At 40.1% G+C, this 27122-nt stretch overlaps 1 protein-coding gene across 1 annotated transcript in view; it reads right to left on the bottom strand.

The window, feature by feature from the left end:
* RUNX1T1 (RUNX1 partner transcriptional co-repressor 1) overlaps positions 1 to 27122 on the bottom strand; it is a 132819-nt gene that overhangs the window by 23966 nt on the left and 81731 nt on the right. The window contains 4 exon segments of the mRNA XM_046023573.1: positions 7997 to 8198; positions 8763 to 8848; positions 14016 to 14266; positions 25032 to 25213. Of these exon segments, the coding sequence (XP_045879529.1) occupies positions 7997 to 8198; positions 8763 to 8848; positions 14016 to 14266; positions 25032 to 25213 (721 nt within the window).

Genomic DNA, 27122 nt, shown 5'->3' with positions numbered 1-27122 from the left:
AAACTGAAAATGTCTTCCATAGTTAAAATATGTACTACCCATCTTCCATATTGAATTTTCAACGAAAGCCTATATATTTAGAGGTTTGGGGGCAAGAAAAAAAAGTTTAATTTTTATAAAGACAACAATCATTCAACCTCTGATAAATTTCAAGTAATTAAAATTTTCCCAACATTTTAAGAAATGTCAAGTACCAGAATACAGAATATGGGAAAACAGAGAAAAGCACACTCAATTTAGCTAAGTAGACATCATTTTACATTTGAATGCCTTAAATAGGTTTGAATGTTTTGATTCCTTATAGGGTACATTGATTACCAGTGGCTAAAGCTGAAGATTTCCCCAACTATTCTGAATTAGCAAAAGCTTATTATAGCTTAATGAAGGGCATCTGGAAACTCTGTATTATCTTTGCAATGTTTTTTAAATCTGTAATTATTCCAAATATACAAATTCTTAAAACTTTATAATTTCATGATTATGTGATAATCAGATGCACTTGAAATATCCATTCTCATGGCTATTCTCATGCACACATTGAATTCTATAAGGAAAATGATGAAAACCAAAATATTTTTATTTAAGTAATTTTCATTCATAAAACAGCTAGATAAAACTGTTTGGAGCACACACAACTTCAAGAAAATGTGATATGGCTAATTAGATTCATCAGGATGACCTTCCATACCACTATTTCCAGAAGAAATAAAGGAAGTATAATCAAGTTCACATTCCATAAGACACAACAAAACAGTCAGAAACCTATGGCAACTTTTAAAGACAGTTTTTTAGGAACAGATTTTGGCTTAAAGTATAAGAATTGATATATAAAGAAAAATCATGTCTTCTCCAAAGTAGCAAAAGAAAAAAAGTTTTTTTTTCCATTTATTGGATTAAGAAAAGATCAACAGCTTAGTAAAAATTATTTATAACGGCCAATCATTATTACAGGCAATAGGAAAGGTAATGTTAAGTTATCCAAAGGCCAAGCATGAAAGAAATTAATTACTGCCCCAGAGAGCTTAGGCAGAAGAGACTTCATTCTAGAGCCAAGTGAAGTTGAACCTTGGCTTGGCCACCTACTAGTCAGGTGACATTGCTCAGGTTAGTTTTTCCATGTCTCAGTCACCACATCTGTAAAGTGGGACACCGGTACAACATTTGAGTGCACTGCTGTGGAGACTGAAAGAGGTACTTCCTATTACACGCTCAGCATGGCACACCCCCAACTCTCATTAGACACTAGATGCTATTACCCTCGTTACTGTTAACACCATTATGACTTAGTAGGCTGTCCAGTAAGAATGGATACTTATTTCCTCATCAATAATTAAGGCGGAAAAAAGCACCTTAAAGTTTCTTCTCCTAGCATTTAAATTCACATAGCACAAAACTTAAAAAGAAACGAAAGGAAAAAAGAAAAACAAACAAACAAAAAACCTCTCAGGAGATTTGGATTAAGCAATATTCAATAGTAATTTTTTATTCCCTGAGTAAATGTCACTTGGGGATAGAAGTTATTTACATAGTTAGTAATTCTGTCTTAGTCCTTATTGGGAAGTCCTCAAATTTCTTACATGTTATTTGTATAAATTTTATTTAAAACTCATAAATGTTTATAGTCTCCCAAATTAATCAAACATGATGTTTAAGCCTTAATCAGGCACCCACCTTCCCAGGCATTGTACAGGAGAGATTGTGAGGGTCCATATACCACACTGGACAGTTACGCAATATTTTGAGTTGCCTATATATCCCTAAAATTCTCAGTGACATGTAGACTCAAACTGTACCTGACCTTGGAACCAACAGAAACACCAAAGCCAATAATCAAGTGAAACTTTTCTTAATCCCAGCCTACTTTCTGAATTTCTTTATGAAATAAGAGAGGAATCCAAAGGCAAAAAATTTTTATAAAATAAACAGATTCACATATATATGTAAATGTGTAAGAATGGAGAAATCAGATGTACTCCTCAGAATCTACTTTTGATACACTGATGAATAAAATCGCTACAGAAACCAAATGCCTAATAAATATGCTATCTTCTCTTCTGTTGAAGTAGTAGCAATAACAATGTCTTTATAGGCAATGCTGAGTTGAAAAAACAAACAAAAAAATCCTGAAGTTGCTCTATACTACAAGAGACAACTTCTCTCTTGGGACCTCCTTAATTTAGAATATTGACTGCTCTAGGGCACCTGGGTGGCTCAGTCGGTTAAGCCTCTGCTTTCAGCTCAGGTCATGATCTCAAGGTCCTGGGATCCAGGGAGGTCCACATCGGGCTTTCTGCGCATCAGGGAGCCTGCTTCTCCCTCTCTCTGCCTGCCTCTCTGCCTACTTGTGATCTCTCTCTCTATGTCAAATAAATAAACTCTTTCAAAAAAATTTTAAAAAAAAGAATATTGACTGCTCTAGACAAACCTATGTAAAACACCTTATGTTTCTAAGGCCCAGGTTTTAAAGAAGCAATTTTTTATTCACCATTAAATCTTGACCACCTATAAAACATCAGTTGCTATAAAATGGATAGCTGTATTAAAATGCAGTCACAGAAACAAAGACCAAAGAGCCTATAGGAGATGGTTTAAAATGTGAAACATATATTTACGTAACTACTGAAAGACTGCAAAATTATAGAAAAGTCCTAAATTGAGTTCTGGCTTTATTTGGGATACAAATTGTTTGGGGGCGAGAGGAGAAGAGGAGGACCCTCCAGAAGAGAACACATCTATGAAGAGAGAGGGACGGCATCAAGGTGGAGGAGTAGTTCTAAGAAATGGTGAAGAACAGAAAAAGCAATCTATGATGTAGGAGATGGAAGAGACACTACACTTACGACAGAATGGAGACCATTGGATACTAGAAACAGCAAGGGCCGCCATCAGTATATATGAAGGGATGAGCTGATAGCCTGTGGAGAACCAGTGGGACCTCATCTGACCCAGGACAGCAAGGCTGAAAGCTTGGCAGCACCTACGTATGGCCTTCGTCCTGTAGTGGGCAGAATGAAGCTGAGATCATGATACTATCTATCACAAAAACCACCAAAAGAAAGGACAGGTTAAGTGGGTTCATCTCTATAAATGCTATTATTTTTAAGGATAATGAATTCAGAAACCTCAATATTTTGTTTCAGTAGCCCAAACCAAACCTAGAAGCCAGAACTGCTGTAGGATTTTTTAACAATAAAAGTACCTGGTGCTCTGGGAGGCAATCAACTCTTCTTGTTTTTTAAAAGATGGGTATATTTAACTATTACTCCCTTCTTTTTAAACCCAATATACTTCAATACGGTGGGCACTTAGGAACTCAGCTGAATGATCTTGAAGTGAATTTCATGATGTGATTTAAAGCAATCGATACAAGTATATAAAACTCTAAACTTTTACATGCAGATATACTCTGAATAACATGTTTGTGGCTTTTATAATCTGATAGTAGGACAGGATATCTTTCTTTGGCTGGGAGCAAACTATTTTTCCCTTAGCCTTGTATTATGAAGTAGGATCCCAAAGGTACAACAAATTTACTGTGTTTAAAACAGAATTCCCCTTTCCTAGTTTTTCTGCCTCTGAAAGTAGCCACCTAAAAATTACTGCTTTGAAGAATTTTCAGAATGAAAAAAGTACTTAAGAATTTACTCTAATTTTATAATCTTGGATGAGAAGCAAGTTGGCTTCATATATCCCTGTCCTTTTAAGTTCTTTTTCAGATTACATATTAGAAATAATAATAACAGCTAGTACTTTTATCATACCTACTATGGGTCAGGCACTGTCTCATATGATTTATACCAGTTAACTCATTTAACACAGAAACTCTATAAAGTACGTATTATCACCATTCCCATTTTATAGATGAGGAAACGGAGGCACAAAGAATTACTTGCCAAAGGTGACAAAACTAGGGAGAAGAGGACCAAGGGCTTCAAACTCAAACAATCTGTGCTTTTAACCTTCGTGCTGGATTTCCTGAGGTTTTAGACAGTAATGAGAAATTCTGTAATTCAATTACATGACAATCATAAAGCTTGCTGCCAGTGGAATTTTAAAATACCAATTTCCCCACCAATCTACTTGAAGCAGGGGTGGTATTAATTTGCCAAACTCAGAAGTCCTGAGCTTTTTTATGAATGGTCAACTTGACTTCTCATTCCATTTAAAACAAACAAAAAGTCTCTTTCTGAAACTCTTACCAAAAACATACATGACAGTATTTTCAAAATTTCATACATTCTCATCACAATATCCAAACATTAAAAAAAGGGGGGGGGGATGCATTCCTATTTTAGAGAGTTATGCCCAGTCTCTGACATTAGTCCATCACTGGATACTTCTTTTAACTCTAACAGTATAAAGAATTTCTTGAGAAATACAGAAGGAAAGCACACAAATACAAGATAAACAATAGGACGATTCTAGAATAGTACTTAGCCAGTAAAAAGAAAGTAATCTAAAGGAAATAAAATGTCAGGAGCCAAGAGAGTGATATGAACAGCACACTGAGAGAAAAGGGGAATGGAGAAAGGAGGAGAAAAGCAGCGGCACAGAGACCCAGACCAACGCTCAGGCCCATGAAGTGCTAACCAGCAGCTCCCCCCCTATATGTACAAAAGCAATTCTACTTCAGTGACACTATGTGTCAATTCTGATGGCATTAGCCTCTCTTGGGTGAAATTTACAATGTAACAAAACTCAAATGTACAAAGAAAAAGATACTTCGAAAGTAGACAATTGTTTTAAAAATTAGCTTTCTAAGTTTAGTACTTAAATACCTGGACTTTTTCCTGGAAAGTAATAACAATAAAAACAAAAATCTATGAGCTCAAGGGAAAAATCTAATATTTTGAAGAGTCCTTCATGATACCAACCTGTTTTTGAGTCGAAACAACATTATGGGCTTAGTGTGTACTCAATTTTAAAAATTGCTCAAGAGGCTGTTCAAAATAGCCTTCATTTAATATCTAGGGAAAATTCTCCAAAATTCAATTAGTAATAGATTAGTCATGTTCTCTTACTAATCCCTCACACTGACTTAACACTATGGATAGATTTCAAAAGTGAGAAGGGGAGTAAGTTTAACAAGTACAACAGAGTGGTCATGGAGGTTATGTTCTCCTCTGTCCAGGCCCCAAATGCAATTTAAAAATTCTCAGAGAAAAAAAAAATTCTCAGAGAGTGTGTATGTGTGTGTGTATTTGTGTGTGACTAAACACTGCCAGTGTTTCCAAGCTAGGGAGGTAACCAAGGAAATATTTTGAACTAAAGATATCTCCTATAATATTATTCTGAAGTTCTGCAGGTCTCATTTGACCTCTGTAACAGCTGCAGGGAATTAAGAGAATTGAGCTAAAAGAAACATGGGTAATGTAACTGCAGGATACAGAGATCTACATGCACATAAAGATACAGACATAGCCCTAGTTCTTATCTACACACACACACACACACACACACACACATACACACACACACACACACACTCGACGACACACTCTCCGGAGGCAGAAATGAGACTCATCAGTCAGTAATCTCTGGTCTTTTCTTTACACATCAACATATTCAACTCCGAAACCTAGGAGAGAACCTTCGAAAACACTTCATGTGAAATCAGTGTGGTCCATGATTATAAACCACCAGCTGTCTCAGAGTCACAGCCCAGCCCCCACAAAAACAAAACTCACAGGCTTCAAGGTTAGGAGGGGGCGCACAATGAAAGGTCATGGCGGTTGCTTAAACTTGCGCACTGTGTGGATTCTTGGCAAGCTACCTCTCAAGTTGGGATGGTTTCTTAAAAGGTAGCCTATGGTTCTGTGGCCACAATGAACAGGACTCTTTATTAAAAGAAAAAAGTCAGAATCCAAACAGAGAAAGGAAATGCTTGTAGTCTTTGAATATTACAATCTCCAAAAACTTAAAGCCAAAGCAATCTCATATGACCAAAATAAGAATTCATAAAGCATCATCAGAAATAATGTAATTTGGGTACTCCTAAGAAGTTTTTTAAAACCAACTTTATTTATTCTTTTAGTTAACAGGGAAACTAAACCCATTGTCCTCGAGAACAATATACATTTGCATCACCAGAATGTATACGCAACAGTGGTGATGATATGACATGTCCTATATTCTGGGTGCTGTAAATAACTCACTTAGGCATGAAGTCCCATTAGTGACTGAACTTTTTCTTTGACAGTAGATAGCAGATAATCCTAATCCTGTCAATTAAGGGGCCGTCTAGTGCCAGGGCACTGGCTGGGGCCCCTGCCTCGCATCTCCAATAGACCAGAAGCTCCTCGAGGGAAGGGAGGAAGGATTTTATTCCTTTATTATGTTGCTTAACACAATGCCTGGCACATAGTAAATGTTAAATAAATAAGTACTGACTCAACAAATCAGTTCAATAAAGCAGGTTAAACCAAACTCTTGGACTCCTAAAATTTTATTTAGTTTAAGGCTTTTAATTTTTGCTGACACTGGGTGGTTACAGATACCAGCTTCATTTGTCCTGAACAGATCTATCATGATTAACCATTTTTGTTCACAGTAAGGAAATAAAAAACAGGATACTTACTCAACTCTGTTCTAAATAGTTTTACATGGACTGGTGTTGATTCAAATTAAACCTATTTTCATTGCTTGCCTTAATGTATCCTAACAAATGTACATTCATCTTTAAAACATGCTTTAGAATAATACCTAGTGGGTGAAGTAAGTGACTTGGAATCTTTGTTTAACACTTATTATGGTAATAAGCATTCAGCATTCAGGGATGAGCAATAATCCACAAACCTAAAGCACAAAGGGAACTTTATTGCTTAAGAATAATTTTAATAAAAAATATAATATGATCAATAGCCAAGTAATAGACAAGTTTTTAATTTTTGATAATCAGCGAGGGGTGATAAGGAGGCCAGAGTCATGAGCTTAATCTGCACACGTGTAATTGGTTTTGTTTGCAGTGCAGACTGCGCCCTGAGTGAGTTGACAGGTGTGTGGCTAAACAAATAAGAAAACGAGATGAGAACAAAGACAGACACAAATCCATCTCCACTAAGTTTACTCAGATGGCACCCATGTGTAGTAGCCAGCAGTGTAAATGGTGACACCTTGTGATTAATTGAGGCGAAAGTTCACAGGCTACTCAAAAATTCTCCCAGGTTCAGGATCTCTTTCCATGTATCTGTGACGATATTCTATTTATATGCTCAACATTCTCCATATATCAATATTAGATATGGTTACATATTAAGCATTCAATTTCTAAAGCTCAACTATATTAGCAGTCATATTAGAACCAATAAAAGCTTTACATGGTCCTGAAGCCAGTATTACGCTATATGTTAACTAAGTAGAATTTAAATAAAAATTTGAAAAAAAAAATTTAAAAATGAAGGCCTTACGCAATCTAGGTTAAGGTCAGGTCACCAGAAGACAGTGCTCCCTTCATTGCTAATTTGCAAGTGCCAGCTAGCAGGCTATATAACGTTAGGTCTCTCTTCCTGGTTAAGTGTTTTATGAAAATAGAAGATACAGCTGGAAAACAAGGCCGTCTTAGAGACTGTGTCATCAATTAAAAATCAGACAACACATCCAACACCGAGCGGCAGCTGAACTCCCTGGAGAGTTGCTGCCACCACAGAAGCTTGGTGCCCCGAGATTCTGTTCTGGCACACTGGGAGCAGGGCGCGGCGAGGCGTGCTGTGCAGGGGCAGAGGTCTCTGCGACGCAGGTGAGACCCTGGCCCCGCCTCGAAGCTATGCCCCGAGCCCAGCATTACCTGCAAAGAGGAGCTGACGTGTCGCGACCGCCTCTGCATTGGCCAGTCCGTGGGCTTCCGCACGGAGACACAAGGACTACCAGGGATGTCCAATGTTTATCGCTCTAGAAGGCCCTGCACACCCTTTATTTTTGCCAAGACCCCCCAAACGTGAAATGGGCACGAAGAGCGTGAGCACTCTCCGTCCAGCGCATCCACCCAAAGGAAAAGTACCTAGCGCCACCGGGTCCGGGTTGACGGGGCTCTGCTGCCGGGAGTGGCCGCCGCCGCCACCGCCGCCTTTCTTCAAGTCCTCAGCGTCGCTGTAGCGCCGGATCCAGTAATTCAGCTCCTCGCGGTCGGCCTCCTGACACCGCCGCAGCACGGTGAGGGACCGCCGTGTCTTCTCCACCATGTCCATGATGCAGTTCAACAGCTGTGGAAGGGGCGGGCGTGGGGGAAGAGCACGGCTGTCACCACCACCAAATGGCTCGGGCGGGCCGCGAGATAGACCACCGCAGGACCAGGAGGGACGCAATGGCCGTCCCCATGGCTTCCTTCCATCTAAGTGTTTTCAAAGGTCAGACCTGACATTGAGGCCCGACAGAGTAGTAAACTCAGTGGGAATGAGAGTAAAACGTGGGAGGCGTGAACATGACTCATGACAGAGATTTCGGCTGAAGGCACACAGCCAAGTTCCCAATACTAATCCCATTACTGTATAAACCAAGTGACCCGTGTGCAATAAAACAGGAACCCACAGATCTGGCTTGGAGGACTCCTTTCCACGACCTCACACTTCTCTTACATCAGTGCCTTTGATATTAATGTAAAATCAAATCCTACATTTATTGCAAATATTCCCACTCATTACTTTCTTCAAGGATAGCACAAAATGTAATACCCTCAAAGCATCCCCACTCGTTTCTCTTTTATCATAGAAGCCCACTCCAGTTGTCTTTGAAACATATTTCAACCTAAATGATTACCGATATCTTACATGGTCAAGATGTTTCCATTCCTCTGCCCATTCTCTGTCTGTTAGTCTGTGATCAATCATTTCTTCTTGACGTGTGCCATGCAACCCTACGAACGTAAAGAAGGCTGAATCACCCTACAGTGTCCAGGACATAATCCATATGCATGCAGGCACTTAGCAAAGACTAAACTAAATGATGTGAAAATGTATTTGATTTTTTAATGGAGACGTAAGTCATACTCACATTCGCAATTACCTAATGGGCTGTTCAAAGAATGATAAAATGTTAAAACTAGGAAGAATGTTGCAGGTCATATGGTCGGAACCCTTTATGTAAGAAGAAACAGGGAGTAAAGTGACACCAAGCACTAGGTCAGTTATCCATATCATGTTCCTAAATTGAAAATATAAATATATACTAACTCTTAATAAATATGAGAAACCACACGGAGACATTAAGTGGTTTCAAAGTGCGGCTTTCTAGCATTAAAAATAAAGACAGCAGGGTGCCTGGGTGGCTCAGTGGGTTAAGCCTTTGCCTTCGGCTCAGGTCATGATCTCAGGGTCCTGGGATCGAGCCCCACATCGGGCTCTCTGCTCCATGGGGAGCCTGCTTTCCCCTTTCTCTCTGCCTGCCTCTCTGCCTACTTGTGATCTCTATCAAATAAATAAATGAAATCTTTAAAAAAATAAAAAAATAAAGACAGCATAAATCACTTTACATGGTAGGTCCATGCTTTTCTAAAATGAGCATGGTAAAATTTTTCCACATTTCAGCACAGGCAAATGAACACAACTCTACTGTGTATACCTCCATGATGAAACTAGGCCATGAAGAGAGGGCTTACAAAATATGAAAGCAATGTATACTCATTTGGTTTACTAAAAAAAAAAAATTTTTAAAGAAATAAATTGGACATCATTTAGGAGAAAATACAACATACCAGTTGTAATTTTGGAAAAAATCGTTTTTTTTAAGATTTTATTTATTTCAAGAGAGAGGGAGAGATCGCATGTGTGCAAATGGGGGGGGGGGAGGGGCAACGGGAGAGGGAGGGAGAGAATACCAAGCAGACTCCCTGCTGAGCACAGAACCTGACCCCGGGCTGGATCTCACAACCATGAGATCATGACCTTAGCCGAAATCAAGAGTTGGCTGCTTAACTGTCTGAGCCACCCCTGTGCTTAGCTTTGGCTAGATATCTTAATCCAAGCCAAGAAACCCAAAACCCTAATTTGTAATCTTTTTTTTTTTTTTTTAAGATTTTATTTGTTTTTTTTTTTTTGATTTTCATTTTATTTATTTTTTCAGTGTAACAGTATTCATTCTTTTTGCACAACACCCAGTGCTCCATGCAAAACGTGCCCTCCCCATTACCCACCACCTGTTCCCCCAACCTCCCACCCCTGACCCTTCAAAACCCTCAGGTTGCCCCAACCTCCCCCTAATTTGTAATCTATAGAGTTAAGTATTAATGCTCTTCAGCATCAGAATTAAGGTACAACACAAAAAGATAACATGGAAGTGCTTATCAACCGAGCAACAACAGCAATGGACGAGCAACAACAGCAATGGACATGGGCAGTTAGGTAGGATGCTCATCAAGATAGAAAACAAACGTGTCTCCCTGAGAGGACAGGGTGGGAAGCTATGAGCAGAGATACCCAGAAATGTGTTGCTCCTCTTACAAATTCTTAAGTTTCCACTACAAAAGAAAGGCATTGAACTATGGCAATATTTTCCACTTTAAATGATTAAAACCCCTTTTCAGTTAGGGGTTACTAACCATTACTCTGAATAGCAATTAAGTCTGGCATGGTTTGGGCTTCTAGGCACCTAGGTAGGCTCCTTCTCAAGAGGGCATCATGTGGGAGTTAGAGGACAAGGAGACTTCTGAGATACTGAATTTCACTTTCTGTGGAATCAGAGTGGGTAGAAGTCCCTCTTTTACCTGATATAGAGAAATACAGATGATCAGTCACATGACTCTTTTTAACCAACCATGAAATGCAATTTAATTTATAGCCGATGGAGGCACACACACACAGTGCTTTCTCGGATTAAATAAAAAGCTAAATATAAATCACTTCACATCTTTCTTGTCTAATTAGAACATGTTCAGAGATACATTTTTAAAGTTAAAATTGTCAATGCCACCTATTGGTAAAGAAGTAAAATTGCAAATATGTGTTAATTTGCATAATAGAAAAGACATTGGGGGAAAAGAATATTTAGTTATTACTCTGTCTGTTGTGACTATTTCAAGTTGAAATGTTTGCAAATATGTAATTTTTGTTGACTTATTTGTTGCTTATGTTTTAGGAAATAAAAACACTACCACTGAAATGAGTCATTACAGAAAACAACCAGAGAGTGATGAAGATATAAATATGGCATTGACTTTCACAATGGAGGCATCTTACTATTTGGTTTCTGAGGACCAAGAACTCTAGAGGTCTTGAAAGTTTCAGGAGCGCCTGGGTGGCTAAGTCAGTTGAGCATCTGACTCTCAATTTTGGCTCAGGTCGTGATCTAAGGGTCATGTGATTGAGCCCTGCATGAGGCTTCATGCTCAGTGCGGAGTTTATTTGGGATTGTATCTCTTCATCTGCTCCCAACCCCCACTCACATGCTCTCTCTAAATAAATAATTAAAAAAAAAAAGTTTCAAAAATTCAGCAGATCTAAGTTGACAATGATATAAGCGCTAACGCCAGGAGGAATATTAATGAGCCATAGGATGCCTGTGGATAATGAGATTCCAATATTTGTGGAATACTGCTAAGCTTCATCTCGTTAAAAAAAAAAAAAAAAAAAAAGTACATTAGAAACATGTTTGAGCCCAGTACTTGGTAAGAAAATATATAATTTGCTGCTTCTGAACTCTGAAGGTCATCTGTTAGAAAGAATCAAATCTCTAAAAAGGAAAAACTAAATTAACTCAAAATCTTACATTTATTAATTTCTATTTCACATACTTAAATATTCATCACCACACAATTTTCACTTATATTCATAATACCAAAGGGATATACTAGGGGAAAATAACTCATAATCATTAAAGAGCACATTTCCATTTGTGGGCAATTTGACAATAATGTTGAATCCTAACTGGTTCTTATAGTTTAGAGGATTTTTAGCTAACTAGATTAAAACTCTGAAGCTTACTTATAAACTAATGCTGTTTATAAAGGTATTTTATTAGAAGATTCCAGTGAGTGTATGTCTCTACATAATAGGCATTTATAAGTCATACTAGACTAAGTATACATTTATGACAATTTTTATATTCTCAAAATGGCAGCCTAATGTAACACCACCATTTGTTACTCATACATCAAGATTTTATTTTACACCAATACACACTAAACTGTGCCAGACTTTAGGGATGGTTAAGTAGTTGCACATATTTATAGAGATTAGCACTATTAGTTTTATAAGCTAATATAATTAAAAGGTAAGGAACGTGGTCTGAAGAAAAATCACATAAAACCAGTGGGTACAGATATAATTCATAAAGGGATATTTTACATTACCAGATGAAAACATAATCATTGCACGTAAGCCTAATTACTTCTTTGCTGATTACTTTATAGTGCACTGGAACTAATATTTTATAAAATAGCATTTGCTGCCTAACAAAGAGGCTACTTCCCAGCACCTCCAAGAGCAGGATATCTTGAATTCGTCTTACAATGACCTGGTGAGTCCACTTCTATTTGGAAAATGAGCAATGATGGTTTGGAGGCCTAACGTCATAAAAAAATGGCAAGCCCTTTACTTAGAACGAGGTTGTTACCACATTTCATTTGGGGGTGGGAGGGGCGTCAAAATATTGATCCAGGCTGAGAAATGACATAACCACTTTTTAGAGCTCTTCAGAAATAGTACCTGGGAGAACATTAGACAGATTAGTTATTAAGAAGGCACAAATTATATGCTTAGCCCTTTGTCCAATGCAATATAGAAATGTAGCAAAGGCTGTTGTGGGAAGCAGAACTACTTTTTGACTGTCTCACAACCAGGGCCTCAGTCATGGCCCCTCCCCTCACCCTGAGCCTCCTTTCCTACTTTCTGAACATTTGGAGGGTTACATGGAAAGAAGGCAAAAAGACCCAAATACAGCAGCCCTGTTTGCTAGCAACTATAGTGAAAGCTTACGTAAACTTCTACTCAGCACGCTACCTCTGTCTCTGGCTAAAAACACCATGCCTGCTATTCGAGCAGCGCTGTTCCCGGAGTTCTGTATCCCCGGCCCTGTGTTCTTGTTTTCCACTTAGACTTCCTTCCCTGCTCTTTCCACTACTCTGCCCACCAACTCTACCAGCCAGGCAAGTTCAGCAGCAATTAGCTGACTAACGAAGTCCTGCTGGTAAGCGGAGTGGACACAGAAGATGGAGAAAGAAGAAAGGATTGACGGTTGCTCTCAGTTTATGAATAGCTCGAGTCGCTAAAATCAAGAATTACAAGAGCCCGGAACAGTGCTCTGATGCTCTCCCCTCCACCCCTGATCTCAGGATATCCAATCTTACCTTGTTTCTTTCCCTCTTATTTTGCATGGCAGACACTTGTTCTTTATAAGCCATGGCTCCTAAATGCTTCCCTCTTCAACAGTTTTATGTAAAGAAAGAATGAACACAGGCAAATGGATCACATCTTTACCTAAACTCATTCTTTCTTTGGCACTTTGATCTATGACACAAAACTGTCAATACTAAATTTAATCACGGTCACTTGCAGGTGAAGAAAGTACCAAAACCTTCCTCAAAGAACATCTGTTGATTTAAGCCAGAGACATCGTGCCTCTCATATGTTTCAAATACAGAGTACCACGAAGACTGGAAAAATCAAACTGAATCCTAAGACTGTCTGAAATAAAAGTACAATGAAAGAAAAGGAACATCTTAACATTTTAAAAAATGTTTGTGGCAGATAGGCTGCGTATGAAATCTCTAATGTTAAAAAAAAAAAAAGAAAAACCTAAAAATTCACTTTGCATTTGCTGAGGACTTTATATTAATTTAGGTGCCCCTTTCCCCCCCCCAAAAAAAAATTAGGCTGTGTCATAAAGACCATAAGTAATTAAGAGAGAGAAAGCACAGCTGCTAAAAAAAAATACTCATACTAACCAACTGTTCTCATAAAGGAGACAACATAAAGAGAGAGAATTTTTACCCCTATCACAGATTTCAAGCCTCAAGTTCAGTTAAGAAGCAATGATGGGAGTCTTCAAACATCCAATGCCATAAGAAGTGAACAGATTCTTCAGCTTACCCATAGGTCTGTTTCTGTCCCTGAGGTCCCTGTGGCTGGGGTGTCGATAGGAGTCCCTGTAGTGGTGGGCAATGGCCATATCATCCAAACGGTAATGCTGAGGTGGAGGTGGGGTGGGGTGAGGCAGGCCATTGGGCTGGTAGGATAAGCCGTTATTTGGACTGTACCGCTGGCCTGGGCTAATAGTGCATGGTCGCTTGCTTGGATGTTCTGAGTGCAAAGGCTCTCTGTCAAAGCCATTTTCTTTGGTTCTAAAGGGGGAAGAAAAAGTTTCATCATGTTATTCAGAAGCCAGCATAGTTCAGACACTCACATTTGAACTTACAATATAAACAGGGTATTTATTTATTGGCCAGAAACTTTCTAAACTTGGCTTCCCAGAAGATCTGTGGGAATTCACTGGAACCGGTGCTGAGGCCTAAGCCATCGCAAGACCGCACACATGAGAAAATGGGTTCACGCCTCACCAAGCTGGCAGATATCTTTCTGGTTGTAGCTCGCATGTGTGGTGAGGTCACAACTAAGAGTACTCATACTTACTTAAGTAAGAGTAATCTTACTTAATCTCCCTCCCTAGCTACCATATGTATTAAAAACAAAAAAACAAAACAAAAACAAGTGCTTGATTTCAAACAAATTATCCTAAAACTGTTTGGTCAAGATCCATCAAAGTGGTTGGTATGGCATCCCTCTCTTGATGAATTCTGAAGGAATTCCTATTCCATTTATCCAATGCGGCATCTGATTTTCATGTCAGAGAACATCTAAGAGCTAGCTGTGTTGTCCCATACAACAGCTACATGCGGCCATTTCAATTTAAATGGAAGCTAATGTAAATTCAGCTTGAACTCGTTCTTCAGGGGCAGTAGCCACATCTCAGGTACTCACCATCACAACCTGTGGCTATGACATTGGACTGCACACGTACGGTGCATTTCCATCATCACAGAAAGTTCTACTGGAAAGCTGATCATGCTGAGCTAACACAAGGAAGCAACGCAAAGTCTGGGACCCGGACACTGCCTTCCCCAGCAGTCATTAAGAACTACCTGGAAGTGTGCCCCCTTAAAGTGGAGGATGCTTGCCCAGAGAGCCTGTGTGCTGTCCTCAGGTCTCTGGGCAGGATAGGCACACACCCTGACTGCATTTCATGATGGAATACACAGCTTTAAACTTGGCTTTCAGAAGGAATATGCTGTCCGAATGAGGCCCTGATAACTAATCACTGCTCCTAGATTCTCACACAGAAATGGGGCTAAAGAAGTATTTGGGGGGCTGGATATATCTCTATTTCTTAGAAACTAACTCAATATATTCAGTAAAATAGGAACCAGTCACATCCCAACTTTGACCAAAATCACAGCTCCTACACTATTTCCTTTGTATTCGGCTCTCCTCACAAGACCAGCACTCTAACCTTAGACCAGTGATAATATCTACTTTCCCAGGAAATGTCTCCATGAGAAATTCTACCAAGTCACAGTCGCTGCAGACTTCTACATGCCTTTTTGATTTTAAGTTGGTAACAATAGCATAGAGGCCTTTTAAGACACTTTTCCTAGTTTCTTAGGTAGAGTCTAGAATATGCTCTCTGATAAATGCCAGAGGCATCTGCATGGAAACTAACTCAACAGAGATATGGAGATTAGAGCAATAAGACTGCCATGAACCACCCTGTATGTCCCTTTAGGGTAGAGCCCCAGTGACAATGTATACACACCAGATGGAGAAGGATAGAGGAGGTAGAGACAGAAGGCCCAAGCACACAAAGAACTAAGAGAAGTTCTGCAGAGCTGAATGTGAAATAATACATGGCCACTACCTGCTGAAGAGAGAGGCACAGTTCTAGCGACAGGAACTGAGCCAACGCTGGAAATGACAGCAGGGCATGGTCCCCGTGAGACTAGCAGCCAGAAGTCAACGCTGCTTCCGTCCAAGTAGGTGTCTGATACATACGGGCTCCATATATCTTGATCACTGATATCAGATGAAACACCCAATATACCTGACACTACCTGAATACATTGTTTAAAATAATTTTTTTAAAAGTGAAAGGAACAATCTAGCCAATTTATCTTCTAAGAGTAAATTTGACATTCTAGTCTTTATTTTTATATCCTGTATATTTCTGAATAAAACATCTCAACATTCAATGCACATCACCAGCATAAATCAGTTGATAAATACTGAAGAACTATTAATAGCTATGAACATAATGCTGACACAGCACCTACCTTACCGGCAGGGTGGTGTAGTGGAAAGAGCACTGGACTGGGAATCAAGAGACCTGAGATCTAGTCCTGGCTCTTCCACGACTAGCTGTGTGACCTTGGGCAAGCCACTTAACCTCTCTGGACCTCAGTGTGCTCATCTGTAAAATGAAAGGGTTGGACTAGATCAGTGGTTTTCAAACTGTGCCACCTGAAGTGCTTTTACAGGATTCTGCAGGCAATGAAGAATTTTTTCCCCCAAACATCGAAGACTTGAAGGACAAGAGGAACCCACTGAATTTTCTGTTTTGCAAGTTGGGGTTCGACCTAAGGTTTCATTTTAAAGGACCAGGTCTGTTGCTAAAATCAAGTTTGAAAACCACTGGACTAGATGATTGCTGAGGTCCCCTCCTAGTTTGAAAACTCTGCGATTGAATTATTCTGTATTTACATCTAAATGGCCTAGTTAGGACATCATGGTTATAATCGAAACACACAGGCCGAATGCTTCGCTGGCCAAACTCTGTCAAAGTCAACCACTTTAGCCAACAGAGAACGTCTCTGTTCTTTGCTTTGAACAATTATCTGTAGCTTGTATGTGTGTGTGTGTGCGCAAAAATAGAAAATATCCTCTAAATACCTTATAGCAGCCCCTGTTGCATTTCTAAATATGCAAACATCTCTGACCCAGCTATCAAACCACCTCGACTTACTGGTTTTGCCTCTCTGTTCACTAACAGCAACATACAACATTGGAAGAATTCTTATAATTTTCAAAGTGGCTGGATATATGTTATTTACCTTCACCCTCAGATCAGCTGTCTGATCAGTGTTATTACTTCAATGACCCATTATTATGAAATAAGAGGTTTTTTCCTCCTAAAACAAGGACAGTAATATCCCCAAGCAGGGCTAGGTCCTGAGTCGGTCCTGTCATTTCTATCAGGACCCTGCTGTCCTATCATTCTGCTAGCTATCGAAACAATAAAGCTCAACACCTCACAAAGGTAGTTACATTTTAACAGCAAAGCATTAAAACATTCACGGCTCATAGATACAAAGCTATGAAAGGTCTCCTTGGTGCTTCCACAAATCACCCATGTCTGGTTATAAGGCCAACCTTATTCAAAGGAGTTATGTCCAGAAAGGTAACTAAAACATCTTAATTGCTATTTGTCTGTCTTCTTCTTAAAAAATGCCAACAACTATCTACACCTCATTTACTTGAACAAATTCCAAATTAGCTCTTTTAATGTTGCCCTTTCAAAGTGTATGGGGCTGAATGAACAAATTGTCCCGTCACATTTCATTGTCCCATACCAGCATACTCTTGAAATAACTCAAATTCTAGTGGGAAGTCCGTCATGTCTCAGAGACTTCTGGAAGGCATTTTGTTTGTTTTTTAAATCAGCCTGAGAATATTCTCTCTCCCTACCAAGAGAAATTTTCCTGAACATAACCCAACCACATCAACATTTAGATCCCAATCACTTCTCAGGAATCTGAAGGCCCTAATAATAAAAGGCCACTCAGGACTCAGCTGTGTGACCTCGGGAAGTTAACCTCTGGCTTCAGTTTCCTGCCCAGTAAAATGGGATGAATGGGAAATAATAAACATTAAAACAAACACAACAAAACTTTAGAGACAACCTAAGTTACATTTTATTCCACCTCACGCTGTTTCCCCGCACCCACAGCTCCTCAATAATGAAGACTATGCTACAACTTTCTTTTCCGAATCAAGTCCTGCCAAGGGTCCCTTAAGCCTCTTGTAGCACAGTGCCCTTTGCCCATCTTGGCCTGTTCACGCCCCTGTCCTCTCGACCAGCGTTTCAGCCACAGCCAGGGCTAAGCTGCCAGCAGACTCTCACAATAAAAAGACACATATATTTATTCTTGTACTTTAAAAGTCTAGATTTCAATCTCATTTTAATGTAGTAGCTTGATGTTTAAAAGCCCAAAGACATTAATGATTTGCTATTAAGCACATCTTCCTTCCCTTTTCTAACACATGCGATTTGTTGAGGTTTCCACAGACTAACCAGACACTGAATCAAAAGGGGGGGGGGGGGTAAAATCATTCTTGACATGGTATTTCCAAAACACAAATCAGCAAAAAGTCTCTTCAGGAATCATGAGGAACCAGGGAAGTTTAGATAAAAATTTAACATACCACCTTTCCATGGATGTTGAGTAGGCATCTGAAATTAAATGTATTACAAATTACCGCGCCTCCTTCAAATGAAATTCGAACCTAATTCGTCATGACACCCCAGAGTGGTTTCACTGTTTTTGCTCTCTCCCTGGAGGAAGTGGGATATGCAGACGGGGAGGAACAGAGCGCTGAATGACACAGGACCAACATCGCTGGGCCATATGGAAAGAAATGCCTTCAGTCCCTCCATGGCTGAAGCAGCACATGCTAATAATCCCTTCAGGAGCGAGTAAGATGCCGGCGGTGTTTGCCACTCCACATACACAGCCACAACACCTGGGCCTTCAAGAATTACAACAGGCAGGTTCAGAGAGCCATCTGAGTCTTCCCTCCCATGTCTCCCAAAGCTTGCCACCTGCTCAACTTGTTACTGGCTGTCCCCATGCATTTTCTAATTTCTGCCCACTGCAAGGTACTCAATTCTCCTGCTCCTGCTATCTGCAACTGTGCTTTCCCTTTCTAACCTGTTATCTATAAAATTCCAACTGGAACCCTCCAGTTTTTTTCTGGTCAGTGAGCCAATCATGGCATTCTGTTCCTGGGCCATGCATGGCTAATTTCATTGTTGTGGGTATTTCAGAGATACATCTTTTAAAACAATAGAAAGCAAGATAGTCATCAAGAAAGCAAGCAAGAAAGACTCTTGAGAGAGAGACCATTTGGTATACTACTGAAAATGATTGCATTAAATGCTTAACTTTATTTGTTCAAGTAGGATTGTTGGCATTGTTGTGTGTGTTGTGTGGTGTGTGTGTGTGTGTGTGTGGTGCTTTGCTTTGTTTTGGTTCAGACACCCAGTATGTGTAATACATGTGTAAACTTTCCTGGGAATAAAAGATGCCCAAGATACAATCCACGATGCCTCAAAACCCTCCCCGTAAGATTATCATTTAGTACTAGACTTAAATTCTTTTTGGAAGAGAGCTGGCAAGAAATCTTCACCATAAACACAATTTAATTAGAGATGTAAGGTTTCTATACATTCATGAAGGACCGGAATTTGGCACGTCACATAAAAACAGTACAAAAGTGGATTGAGACTTTAGAGGGAGTAAAGATCACTCCACAATGGGCGCTCAAGAGAGCAGGGCTGTGGAGTTGGCTTCAAGTTTTGGCACTGCTAATTGCTGGCTGTATGAACTTAGACAGTTTAACTGCTATGTGCTTCAGTGTTTTCGTCCACAAAGGATGATGACTGTCTCAGAGCTACTAAGGACGATCTGAAAAAACCCACATGAAGAGCCTAGCCCGTTAACTGGCATTTGAAAACGTAATCAAATCACTTTGTTTTCAAGGTGGGGCATTCGGCGGCTGGTGGTGGAAGAGTCATTATTACAAGACCACGGAGGCTGGAGTCAGAGAATGAGGGGTCAGAATCCCACCCGTGCACCTCTTAGAAGCCACGTGACCTCAGACACATTCTCCAGCCTGCCTCTATACAATAGGCCTGGTAGAAAATAAAGCACTAGGTATACAGCAGGCTCCCCTAATCTGTGGTTTCACTGTTCCTAGCTCCACTTCCCTAGGCACTTCAGTCCAGGAGCAGATGATCCTCTTCCGCGCCTGTAGTCCGCAAGCCAACAGCAAGCAGCCTAACGCGACCTCACACCACCGACGTCATTCACGTCACTTCATCTCATCACACAGGCATTTTTTCATCCCACATCATCACAAGAAAAGTGAGTACAGTACAAGAAGGTACTTTGAGAGAGACCTTTTTTTTTATAGAACATTGTTGTAACTGCTATTTTATTTTTGTTGTTAAGAACATGATGCCTCATTTATAAATTAAACTTTATCACAGGTATGTATATATAGGAGGAAACACAGTATATATAAGGTTTGGTACTATCTGTGGTTTTAGGCATGCACTGGGGGTCTTGGAACCAATGTATGCCCCACAGATGGGGGGGAGGAATTACTATATATTAATATGTCAGTTACTTAGCATGAGGCTTGGCACATCTTAAGTGCTCAGTAAAATCGTAACTATTTTAAATATTTATGATTGGGAAGATTTCATGCACATAGCAGATACTGCCTGAGGTAGCCTGGAGAGTATGAATAGAATGACGACGTATAAGAACCAAGGCACGGAGCAGAAACCATCCGTTAGAAAACAAACTAAAGCATGAAGAGTATTCAGCAGGGGGCTAGACCCTAGGGCAGCAGCAAGAAATAAGACTAGCCAAGTTCACATGGAAGTGGGTGTGGAGAGGCCACAATGTCCTCTACAACCAGGCAAGTCTGATCATGTAAATGCAACTGAATGCTATTTCACTAGAAGACTTCATGATTGATCTGACTACCTAAAAAAGTCATTTCTGAAGGAATGATTACTCACTTTGTGCAACCGAAGACTGCATACAAGATGCAAAACAAAACAAGAATGCAACATAAATTCCCTACATTTTATCACAGAAAACTGAATGCAGTAGACAATACAAATTTAATTCTGATTGGCATAGTCAATTAATCCTATAATTTGTTGTAAAGTGTATCCACTTTTTCTTTTTAGAAAGACAAAAATATTGAGACCTCATTTATGTTAGAGAAACGGAAAAATGGGCCTAGCAGTTTCAGCAGCTGTGTGCTGTGACGACCAATCTTATATACTCAACCACACAGTTTCAGAATGACTGCCTTCTGACCCTTCAACCTTCAATGTTTTTTAAACTTACTAAGCCAGGAAACCTGGCTGACTGTGGATCCTCCGTCATTAAAAAGATCTATAAACCCCCAGAATATTATACTATTGTATTTACCCACTTTAACAATTATGCAGCAGAAATAAATGAGGGAAAGTAAGGGGGGAAAAAACCCCTCTAGTTTCTAGTTGAGCTTTCCTTATTTAAACTGCACATCAAAACATATTTTGTGCAACTGCAAGATTTCAGGTCTGTAAATATGCTGGTTTTACCCCTAAGAAGCTTCGTGACTTTAAGCAAGTTCATTGGGTCATGATTTCTTCAAGCACTGGCCTGGTAGATCCATAAGATCTCTCCCAGATGATGAGCTACAGAATTCTAAAGGTCAAACAAGTCTTTTTAGAAAATAGTATTTAATTCTGGAGGGAGGAGGAAATACATATTAATGCAACTGTGTGGTCTACATAATAAAGTTTAGATGTGTTAAGCTGAGAACAATTTAGAGTATAGTTCTATTAAAATGATGATAAATGAGAAGAGGATTAATATTTCACATGGATCATTTGAAAGAGTAAGGGGTAGAGGTAGAAACAGTGCTACCCATACAAACCCAAAGATCATTCAGTTTGATTTCTTAAACAAGGAAGATTCTCTAAGTCAGAAAAGCAGCATTAACAGATGCAAACATAATATTAAAGATGAATTATAACAAAAAGCTGCAGGATCAAAGCTGTGAGGAAAGACAGACAGCAATGATGATTAACACAAGTGTTTTCACCTTCCTAATTCTTGCGCATTTTGTAGTCCCTAAAGAATGCAGCCTTCTCTAATTGCTCCTTCCCTCCTCACCCCACATGAAAGTGTGAGTGTCTTCATGACTGTCATGGCGAGAAGTTTTAAAGAGTGCTCTTAGCTTCTAGTCTTATCTTTGAAAGCGGTCACTTCATTTAATCAGCACCAGGAAGGTTCCTATTCCCTTTGTCACCTTCTCCCAACATAGAATGACAAAATCAAGGTCTACTATAACCAATCAACTCTTAAATATTAGCAAAGAGTAAGAAATCAGAATTTTCTATTTACTTTCCTTAGTATCTTAGGAAAAAATAGCATGATTTTAAAATCAAAATTGTCTTTTTCTAAATTGGGTTCTATAGTATTCTACCACAGACCTACAAATTTGGTATGGTTCTTTAGAAACTCACCCTGGAGATATTTTAAAAAGAAAGTGGAATAAATGTCACTCTTTTTTACAGGAGAAAAAAAAAAAAAAGATTCCATAGATCTCCCTCAGAGTCTTCATTTCCCTGTAAATAACAATAATGTTTAAAAAAAGAAGGAACATAACCAGTGGCAATCATATTTAAGGATGAGAAGGAAGTTAAATTTGCCACAACGCCTCCCAGAAACGTATGATGACTGTTTCGTAGGGTAGATCTGCAATCGTCACAGAATTTAAGCCCCCAAAGTTGTAAACAAAATATAGAGCGCTCTTTTGTTCGTGACATGTCATGAACAAATTACCAAAATGTGTTTTCTCCTCAGGTGTCAGTTTTTCCCTCTTTTAGTGACTGATGGTTCCCAGTGTTATTACAGAAACAGATTGATCTTTTTAATGAGCCAGTTTAATAGACTCCAAAATCTCACCGTGGCTGCTCATCCATGTCAGACCATATGTACCAACAAAACATTCAGTAAAACAAAAAAAGCTCTGCTGTCAGACAGCTCCATACTCTATAAAATTTCATATAGTAGATCTGGATATACAGATAAATAACCAGAGGAGAGGAAAATGCATATGCAAACAAGATGCAGAAAATATATGCAAAAAAAATACTGTAGAGACCCATATTTTCTTGGCTCTGATCATATTCCCACAAGATACAAATGTATTTACACAACATATTCTCATTACCCGTCCTCCTAACTCTAAGGAAATCCATTTGCCATCCTTCCATTAAAACACACACTTCAGGGTTCCACTTGAAAAAAGAATGTTCCAGTCAAAGAGCAACTGTGTGAATTCTGGCCTCCAGCAACTGTCTCTGAATAACGAAGGGAGGAGAACAAGACTGGCGGCGTTTTAAGAAAGTTCCACCTGATCAAACGCAAATGTGCACGCACACGCAGCTACAGATCACCAGAACAAAAATGCTGATTATCTGTGGAATATACACGAAGTTTCCAGATCAGTATTAGCACGCTGCTCAGGGCTCGCCACAGCATCGTCCAAGCAAAGCCTGCAGGCACAACACCTTCAAATACAAAACACTGGGAAAGAAAATCAGTGGAGAAGTGGCTGGGATACAGAGAAGGGAATGAAACTGTTGGGTCTGCTACTGAGCAGTTGGGGTTTCTAGAACAGTTCCAATTTTGCCTGTAGGATTATCTTCACATTTATCACAGCTATCCAGAGCTTTTCCTGGTACCCCAGCCTCCACCCAAATAAGTGTTTTCTTCCCAACTGTCCATCCAGTCTCTAATTCTTATACATTATCCTTGAAATACAGAGCTGCAACACCTCCCTATGTGCACACAGTACGGGATTTCCTGCAGGGTACAGGGGTTAGCAGCAGACAGGAAGGCACGTGTGAATCATCTAGGGCCGCTTCTGGGTTTTCCGTATCACGTGGACATGCCACTCAGACACCTGGATTAAGCAGTTGCTTTTCAAAGCTAAAGCACTAAATGCTTAAATATGACGAAGGAAAAATGGTTTCCAAAAAGGAGAAAGCAGCCCTGTTGGCAGGTCATGCTTGGAGGCAGGTCTATAGCATGTCAGAAGTAAACTAATGTTTAACTTTTTGCATTTGGATTTTAAACTATCAAAATGTCCTATGTCAAGAGGAAAAAAATTCCAGAGACTGTAGCATAAAAACTGCTTAACAGAGGATTATGTAATAACTGTATGTAAACTGGCTGGCTTTTAATAACATTCTGATTTGCAAAGCAGCTAATACATTTAAGGGTAGCTAAGTCGGTCACAGATAGATGTCTCTGAGTAGCTCCAAGGATCATAAGCTCCTATGCATCTGGAATGTGATTGTGCCAGAATGTTAACCTCTCAAAGGCTGTTTCACTCATGCCTGATGAAATGCAGACACAGGGTGGATAAGTAGAGAAAGGAAACAAAGCATGGGGCAAATATGTTTCTGAACATGGTTTCATTTCAATACAGTTCCGTATTTTTACAAATATGATGCAAGATGCTGCTAATAAGACTTTATATTCCTATATTAGAAAATATTTGTAAATGAGGATGAGGCACTCAAAAAATTATTTTAATAGGTACATGGGAAATTTCACAGAATACACCTTATTCAACAACTACTTTGTAGGGCTGAATGGAGAAGGGGCTTTCCTTTACAATTCTCAGAATTCGCAGTTCTGAGAGCAGTGTGCCTAATGGAATGAATACTGCCTGATAAACTGTTCAACAAAGGTGCCATCTATTAGTTCTCTTCCTTAGTGCTAATCTTCACTCAGCTCATCTAGCTTCTCAGAAATTTTCTCTCAACTCCTCTAAACCCCATTTCAAGAGCCACTGCACTGTACTTACTGAGCAACCCACAAAGGCCAGCTTTCAAAACCGTCCTGTTCTGAGGAAACTCCGAAGGCCGAACTTCCTCACATGGGAAGGGCAAAATACATGGTTGGGTTGAATTCTGTAATAAGTGAGAATTTTCATCTTGACCGTGTTTCTAACAACCATGGGTGGCACTGAGCCCATCCGAATGGTATTCACCCCTTTTCCTTTACTAATACAGGCGGCCAAGATGAACCTGTACAACAGCCTGACTGACACGGGCTCAGTGACCTCCCAGGCCAGCGTGAGCGACCCGACAGCCTCTGGGGCGGCTCACTCAGCACTTCAGAAGCAACAGGTCTTCGAAGCACAGATGGGAGGAAAAGGCCACGGTGAGTCCAGGGCCCTCCTCCCTCTCACCTGTCTGGAGTTCGCCTCTTCCCGTTTTCGTTCACATCGAGAAGCAGCTCTGAGGAGTCAACAGGTGAGGTGGTGCTGGCGTCCAGAAGCAGCTGTTCATGCTGGGCGAGGTACTGGGCAGGGTTCTGTTTGGCCAGCCTTGCGCAGTGGAGGAGCTCGCGCTGCAGCAGGGGCAAGTTGGCCTGTGGGGGCATGACAGGAATGAGAGGGTGGACCCGAAGGCTCCTAAAAACCTGTGGACCCCGTCCGCTTTTCAACCACTGGCAGAGCACACGACCCAGCTCAGTGAGAATGTCATCGAATGCACTCCAGGAGCCTGAGTCCCAGGCACAATCCCCAGGACCGGGCTAGGGCATCTGCCTCGCCCTGCACCTGGATTGCCCCAGGTGTGAGGTGTCTGTCCTCTCTGGGCCACCTCAACCGTCTTGCCTCAGTGCCCGCTGACCACCATGGCAGTGGCACTTAGTTGTTTTTAAAGTCCCTTCACATTCCAACATAACGGGATCAAAAACTCAGGGTATCAGATTCCAACTCCACCCATGGGCAACCTTGCTGTCCACAAGGAAGAGGGAAGGTCCGAGAAACACGCACACAGTTCAATTAACCTCAAGGTGAGCTCCCGACCACATTCAAAACTATCTAGTGACTTACCCCAGTAAAACAGGTTAATCCCATGAAATATCTTTGGTCAACTATTAATTTTTCAAAGGAAAAAATATAGAGATGAACATAAAGACGGTTTCTAATAATCATCAGGTTTATGCAACACTGAGGTAATGGCCTGAGTTCGGTCAGATATCCCAGCTGGAATTCATGCACAAAGCACAAATACTACTACAAAGGCAATCTGCTTTCTTTGTACCAATCCTTATTCTGAGGAAGGTCTGCAGTCCTTAACATCAGAAGACACCCTATGTACCCATCGCCCTCACTGCACACCCAGCCTAGCACTTTGAAAAAAGACTCTCGGAACATGCCTGTGGGTAGATAATTCCGGCAATCTCAAAGGTAATAAAAAGGAAAGAGATAATTTCACACACAGTAAAGCATTAAAATAAAAATCTTAGAATTTTACTCTGAAAAGTAAACCTACGCTGACATTATAAATCTAGGTTGTTGCTGTTTTCTCTTTTCTATTTTTTACCTTTTGAGGGGAGGGCGAAGAGAGAGATAGCACTCACTCATCCCCAACAGCACTTAAATCTCCAGATTCAAGGGAAGATCAATAACATAAGTCTCTTGCAACACAAGGATTATATTTGTAGGAACAAGATGCCAACTGCCCTGATTAGCCCATTGAGTAAAAAAGTCTTTCTGAATAAAGGAGGTGCCAGTTACCTCAATCTTTGGGCCCAAGAGCCTTAAAAAATGCCCTGTGGAGTCTCAGGGACAGGCACTGGGGTCGGACTCGCACCTCAAATCCATTTTTAGAGTATTAATCAAGGAACTATCTCGTAATAATACCAAGGCAATATATGCTGCCCAAGGTATAAAAGACTAGGGTATTTGCTAATGATAAGCACATACCACACATTTTAACAATGGAAATAACTTCCTACATAGAACGATGCTAAAAATAAACCTTTGCAGTCAGCCTAGAGGACCACATAGTTAATAATATATTTTCAAAATATTTTTTTAAACTCTCTTTTTCCCTCCTTCGTAAAGGTAGAGCTCAGGCACCATGTGCCATAGCCAACTCCACATGAACATTTAAAATATTTTTTAAGGGGCACCTGGGTGGTTCAGTCATTAAGCATCTGCCTTTAACTCAGGTCATGATCCTGGGGTCCTGGGATCGAGCCTTGCTTGCATTGGACTCCCTGCTCGGTGGGAGGCCTGCTTTTCCCTCTCCCACTCCCCTTGCTTGTGTTCCTTCTCTCCCACTGTGTCAAATAAATAAATAAAATCTTAAAAAATCATAATAATAAAATAAGATAAAATAAAATATTTTTGAGAATCAGCTTGAAGTATGCAATTTAAAAATTACCGTTGTGGGGCACCTGGGTGGCTCAGTGGGTTAAAGCCTCTGACTTTGGCTCAGGTCATGATCTCAGGGTCCTGGAATTGAGCTCTACATCAGGCTCTCTG

The sequence above is a fragment of the Meles meles genome, chromosome 1 (genome assembly GCF_922984935.1).
Source record: "Meles meles chromosome 1, mMelMel3.1 paternal haplotype, whole genome shotgun sequence".
NCBI lineage: Eukaryota > Metazoa > Chordata > Mammalia > Carnivora > Mustelidae > Meles > Meles meles.
This window is presented reverse-complemented; position numbering and strand designations above follow the sequence as displayed.